This window comes from Propithecus coquereli, unplaced genomic scaffold (assembly GCF_000956105.1).
Source record: "Propithecus coquereli isolate 6110/MARCELLA unplaced genomic scaffold, Pcoq_1.0 Scaffold176, whole genome shotgun sequence".
Taxonomy (NCBI): Eukaryota; Metazoa; Chordata; class Mammalia; order Primates; family Indriidae; genus Propithecus; species Propithecus coquereli.
Window position 1 is genome coordinate 294799 of NW_012142301.1, and position 6641 is coordinate 301439.

General features: G+C 35.5%; 1 protein-coding gene across 1 annotated transcript in view; it reads right to left on the reverse strand.

Annotated features, from left to right (window-relative positions):
- UCHL3 (ubiquitin carboxyl-terminal esterase L3 (ubiquitin thiolesterase)) overlaps positions 1–6641 on the reverse strand; it is a 63489-nt gene that overhangs the window by 38457 nt on the left and 18391 nt on the right. The window contains exon 6 of the mRNA XM_012642163.1: positions 6353–6400. Coding sequence (XP_012497617.1) covers positions 6353–6400 — 48 coding nt within the window. The remainder of the gene's footprint in view (positions 1–6352; positions 6401–6641) is intronic.

Here is a 6641-nt window from a genome sequence, read left to right on the forward strand (position 1 = left end):
TGTCCAGCATTGTCCTGAAGATTCAAAGTAAACATGACAAACAAAGCCTATGCCCTCATGGGTCTTACATTCTAGTAAGTGAGCAGAATAAATAAACGAAAGGAAGAAAAAACTTATCATAGATTATTAAAAAGTGCCAGGAAGAAAATAAACAGGATTTTATGACAGAAAATAAGATAGGAGGATCTACTTAACAGTGATGAAAGAAGGCTTCTCTGAAAAACAACATCGGACCTAAAAGACGAGAAGGCATCAAAAGAGGAAGAGTATACAGTAAGGTACAGGGTTGTCAGAAAGCCCAAAAATGGTGTTATGGACTGAATTATGTTCTCTCAAGATTCACAGGCTGAGGCCCTAACCTACAATGTGTCTGTATTTAATTATCTCCTTTCAGGAGGTGATTAAAGTTAAATTAGGTCATAAGGATGGGGCCCTAATCTTTTAGGACTGGTGTCCTTATAAGAAGGGAGGAGACATCAGATTGATCCATCTCTCTCTCTTCACGTGCACACAGGGGAAAGGCCATGTGAGGGTATAGCAAGAAGCAATTCTCTACAAGCCAGAGAGAGACCTCTCACTAGAAACCAACCCAGCTGGCACCTTGATCTTGAACATCTAGACTCTAGAACTTTGAGAAAATAAATTTGTTGTTTAAACTAGTCTCTTAAACTTCTTTTGTTTAAGCCACCTGGTAATAGTTTGTTATGATAGCCCAAGCAGACTAATACAGACAGGAAAGACCTAGGTATTTGTAGGAACTGACAAAAATCAATAGGCTGGAATACAGAGAGCAGTGAAGATAATAATATGTCAAAGACTCTTAAGCCCATGGATGGCAGATGAACCTCAAATTAGATAATCAGAGAAACAGTACCTGGTGCAGGGGTTTTAATTGACAAATGGATTTGGAAATGTATGGTGTGGGTTTTTGTTCTCTCAGTGACTGGGAGTCTCTAACATATAGTGATTGGAGGCCACCATATCCCACCCTGGAATGCACCACACAGTTCCACGCAACGAAGAATTAAACCATTTACAAAATGCTGACAGTGTCCTATTAAGGAATAACGATTAATGGATATGTTTTGTTTACTCATGGGACTACTGAAAACTAAGATTTGGTCTTTTTTTTCTAGTTCTAACACTACCAAGGAAAGTTCTGAGCTAATTCTAGTGAAATAGTAAGTATGTGTTGTACCTGTGTGCAAGGAATGGTGTTGAATAATTGGAGCATGCAATAATGAATCAGAAACCAAGCCTAAGCCTAAGAGCCACAGTAAGAGAGATATACCATATTTCATCAAACTAAGGCATCATTGGTTATAAGAGGTATCATTTTATGTATCACTAAGAAGGGAATAACACCAAGCAAATTATGCACCAATTGTAAGATACATTCTAATTTCAGAGTTGTTAAAAATGTGAAAAAAATACACATCTTGAATAAATGAAAAAGAATATTTAAAAAGTAGATAAAATGCAAATAGTTGGAGGAGTCATGTAAAAGAGTTCACAGAAAGGATAAAATACATCCAGGTAGGATAACATGGACTGCTTCATGCTGAAGGTCATATTTAAGCTGAGTCTTGAAGTAGAGGTAGAAGTAGAAAGTTCAGATATTGAGGGAAAAATTATTTTCAGAAAGAGGGTACTGCAAGAAATAAAGAATATCAATAATAAAATAAGGAATGTCTAGAGAGAAATATTTAAAGAGAAATGAAAAGTTAGAAAGACAGGGTTAGGAAAACCTTGAATGTAGTAAGCTAAAGAGGCTGAAATTGATTGCATAGGCTTGAGGAATAATTCTCAAATTTATTTTTTCACCCTAATAAGTTTTTGGGCTATAATATACATCAAAAATATTGCTCACTCTAATAGTGATCCTAAATTGTGGCAGATGAGAAAGGAAAAGAAAAGGTTAATTCTTACGGGAGTATATAGTAGTTTAAAAAAGCCCTCTAGAAAATTCTAACTTTTTTTTTTTTTTTTTTTTTATTATTCCAGGGTTTTGTGAGGGTACAAACATTATAGTTACACTTTATGTCTTTGCCTCACCCAGATGCGGGTTAAAGGCATGCCCTTCCCTCCCTTTAGTGCTTCCCGTGTCCTTTAGTTGTAGATTTGCCCCCCCATCCCCCTAATCCCTAGAGAGTATTTCTGCCATGTGATCAACCTAGTGTTGATCAGTTAGTACCAATTTGATGGTGAGTACAAATGGATCCTATTCTTCTGCTCTTTTGGTGCCCCACTTTGGATAATGGGCTTAAGTTTAATCCAGGAAAGTATAAGAGGTGCTAGATCACTGTCGTTTCTTATGATTGAGTAATATTCCATTGTAAACATATACCAAATTTTGATAATCCACTCATGGATTGACGGGCACTTGGGTTGTTTCCACATTCTTGCAATAGTGAATTGTGCTGCCATAAACATTCGGGTGCAGATGTCTTTATCGTAGAATGTTTTGTGCTCTTTTGGGTAGATGCCTAATAGTGCTATTGCTGGATCGAATGGTATTTCTATTTTTAGCTCTCTGAGGTATCTCCAAATTCTTTTCCACAGAGGTTGCACTAATTTGCAGTCCCACCAGCAATGTAAAAGTGTTCCTGTCTCTCCACATCCTCGCCAACATTTGTTGTTTTGTGTTTTTTTTGATAGAGGCCAATCTCACCGGGGTTAGGTGATACCTCACTGTGGTTTTGATTTGCATTTCTCTAATGATTAGAGATGTTGAGCATTTTTTTATATGTTTGCTGGCCATTATTCTGTCTTCTTTTGAAAAGTTTCTGTTCATTTCCCTTGCCCATTTGTTGATGGGGTTGTTTGATTTTTTTCTTGTTGATTTTTTTGAGTTCTAGATAGATTCTGGTTATCAGCCCTTTATCAGATGTGTAGAGAGCAAATATTTTTTCCCATTCTGTGGGCTGTCTATTCACTCTAATGATAGTTTCCTTGGCAGTGCAGAAGCTTTTTAATTTGATTAGATCCCACTTATTTATTTTTGTTGCTGTGGCGATTGCTTTGGGGTTCTTCTTCAAGAATTCCTTGCCTAGGCCGATGTCTGAAAGGGTCTTCCCAACATCTTCATTTAGAATTCTTAAAGTTTCATGCCTTAGGTTTAAGTCTGTTATCCACCTTGAATTGATTTTTGTGAGAGGTGAGAGGTGGGGGTCTAGTTTCAGTCTTCTGCATGTAGCTTTCCAGTTTTCCCAGCACCATTTATTGAAAAGAGATTCTTTTCCCCAGTGTATGTTTTTGTCAGCTTTGTCAAAGATTAGATTACCATATGCAGATGGTTTCATCTCTGGATTCTCAGTCCTGTTCCAGAGGTCAATGTCTCTGTTCTTGTGCCAGTACCAAGCTGTTTTAGTTATTATAGCCTGGTAGTACAGCTTAAAGTCTGGTAAACTGATACCTCCCAGTTTGTTCTTTTTACTTAAGATTGCTTTGGCTATACGAGGTCTTTTCTGGTTCCATACAAAGTGTAGAATTATTTTTTCCAGATCTGTGAAGAATGATAATGGGATTTTGATAGGGATTGCATTAATTCTGTAGATCACTTTAGGTAGTATGGACATTTTAATGATATTGATTCTACCAATCCATGAGCAAGGTAGGTTTTTCCATCTGTTTACATCTTCTACAATTTCTTTTTTTAGTGTTTCATAGTTCTCCCTGTATAAGTCTCTTACATCTTTCGTTAAATATATTCCTAGAGATTTAATTTTCTTTGAGGTTATTGTAAAAGGAATTGCGTTTTTGATTTGATCTTCTGCTTGACTGTTGTTGGCATATATGAATGCCTCAGATTTGTGTGTATTGATTTTGTATCCTGAGACTTTGCTGAATTCATTTATCAGTTCTAGGAGTCTCTTAGCAGCACATCAAAAAAATAATTCACCATGACCAGGTGGGCTTTATTCCAGGGATGCAAGGCTGGTTTAACACATGCAAATCTATAAATGCAATTCGCCACATAAATAAAAGCAAGAACAAAGACCATATGATTCTTTCGATAGATGCAGAAAAAGCATTTGACAAAGTCCAACACACCTTTATGATAAAAACTCTCATCAAAATAGGCATAGACAGCTCATTCCTTAAAATTATCAAGTCCATTTATGACAAACCCACTGCCAATATCATATTGAATGGGGAAAAATTGAAACCATTCCCACCTCTTTCACCACTTCTATTCAACATAGTGCTCGAAATCCTCGCCACAGCAATTAGGCAAGAGAGGGGTATTAAGGGTGTCCAAATGGGGACAGATGAGAAAATCCTAACTTCTATCTCCACTTTCCCTTGAGAATCACTGCTCTATGTAGGAAACCCCTAGAAAAATCTGAGTAGCCAGCTGATTCAGGTACATTTCAGGAAAGGTAATCCAGCAGAATTGTGTAAAAATTAATGAGAATTAGAATAAAGACCGAGAATCTGTGTAAGAAGCTAATCTTCCAAACGAGAAGTTAAACAAATTTGTTATTAGATTAGTTACAGTGGGAAAAATGTATGATAGAACCATACAACTTATAGAAACAGGAAAAATAAAGGGAAGAAAAAGTATAAGATGCAGATAATAACCTCAAAGACAAGTGCATTCTAAAATATGATGGGTCATTCAGACACTGTAGAACAGGCGCCCAAGACTGGAAAGAATGAAGGAGTTTAGGTCTGGAAAAAGAGATATGAACATCATCTAAAAAGAAGTTTCAGTTAAAGCCATACTTTAAATGAAGCTCCTAAAGGAGGCAAGAGAGATATTGCAACAATAAATATTTTTTGAAGTGAATATGTATTAAAGCATGTAATTGCTTTATTATAAGTAAATGTATTCATATCTTAGAATCTGATGCTGATCCTCATCATCATTAATTTTAACACTATAAATTTGCAAACAAGAAAGCAAAGCATAGTGAAGATTAAGAAGATGCTCAGGATCTACTGTACAGCATAGTGCCTAAAGCAATATTGTGTTGGATACTTAAACGTATTCTAAGAGGGATCTGATGCTAAGTGTCCTTTACAAAGAAACAAATAACAAATAAAGAGAGCATGAAGAAACTTTTGGAGATGATGGATATGTTTATGGTATAGATTGCAGTGATGGTTGAACGTACATACATTTATCTCCAAACTCATCAGGTTGTATGTATCAAACATGTAAAACTTTTTGTATTTCAGTCATACCTAAATAAAGTGGTTTAAAAGTGAAAAATTGAAAAAAAAAAAAAAAAAGAACATGCTCAAGATCATAGAAAGCAATTAAAAAACCAGAGAATTTCATTAATTTCCAATCCGGTGTTAAAGACATTTAGATATGCCATTTATGCATGTGTGTATGCATAAACTTAGTCAAAAACAACAGTCCACTCCTTTGAAAGCAGCACCTGAGAGCAACCAAGAAGGTATAATTATAGAGAGAATTAATTCTTTCAATTCCTAAGTGGTTTCAGTATAAACATTCACAGTTAATCAGTTCAATCTAAGAATAACTGCAGTTATGTCATATTATGAAGCTGATTTCACCTTAAAAATGTTTTTGAAGGTAGTCTGAATATTTAAAATCAATATTTTGAAATGAGGTATTTTTAAGGTACAAAGGCAATGTGATATTGTACATGAAAAAGTGTGGTTTCAATTCACACATGGGATGAGAAAGAAAAAAATCTGTGATTCCCTGGTCTTAACACTTAAATGTACTATAAACACATCAAACAGCTTTAATTAAATTCTATTCATTTCAATTAAAATACCTTCTGACAAACTTTCCCTAGGAGTGGTAGAATGAGAGCTGGAAGGAAAGAGAGAAGAAAGGAAAGAAAAAATGGAAGGAGAGAATGAGAGAAACCAATATATGAAAAAAGAGGCAAGAGAGGGAAAGGAGAAGTGACTCAGCTAAATTAGTTAATAGAGTAAGACGGTAAAGATCATTACATTACTCCGGAACAGATTTATTGACCAAAGAGATGTGGTGTTTTGCTGAAAGTTAGGCATGATGAAAACTCTCGAAAATCATAGAGGCTATCTAACTATACAATAGTGCAGGTATTTTCCTTAAAATACTTAGAAGTCAAAGGAATCTGATAGGGAAGATGCAGACCACCTGTTAGCCAAAGCAAACAGCACACAATCTGTGATTTGTCTAAATGATTAGATGAACTAAGATGACAGATAAGTAGGATGTTAATGGCTTGTCGAAACATGTTCTCGTGATACTTTGTGACTGCTTTTGTTTAAGAAAATTCTCTCAAAGGAAAAAAACGGCCAACTAATTTTCTAAAACTACATGTCTTATACCATGGTTAAATTTACATATACCAAGAAAAATTTTTTAAAAAATGTGAAATACCTCAGTCTGACCTTCATGGGCACTGGTTTCATGAGTAACTCGAATAGCCTGTAACAAGAATACAAGGTGTTATAAGAAAAAAATGACTATATCCAACTTTTTAAATGAAAAAAAAACAAAGCTAAATTTTAACATGTAAAGTCTTATAAAGAAATAACAAATTGGAGGAAATTTAGGAACAGTAGTACTAGATACTTAAGACTATCTGGAGGCCAGGCGCTGTGGCTCACACCTGTAATCCTAGCTCTCTGGGAGGCCGAGGCGGGCGGATTGTTTGAGCTCAGGAGTT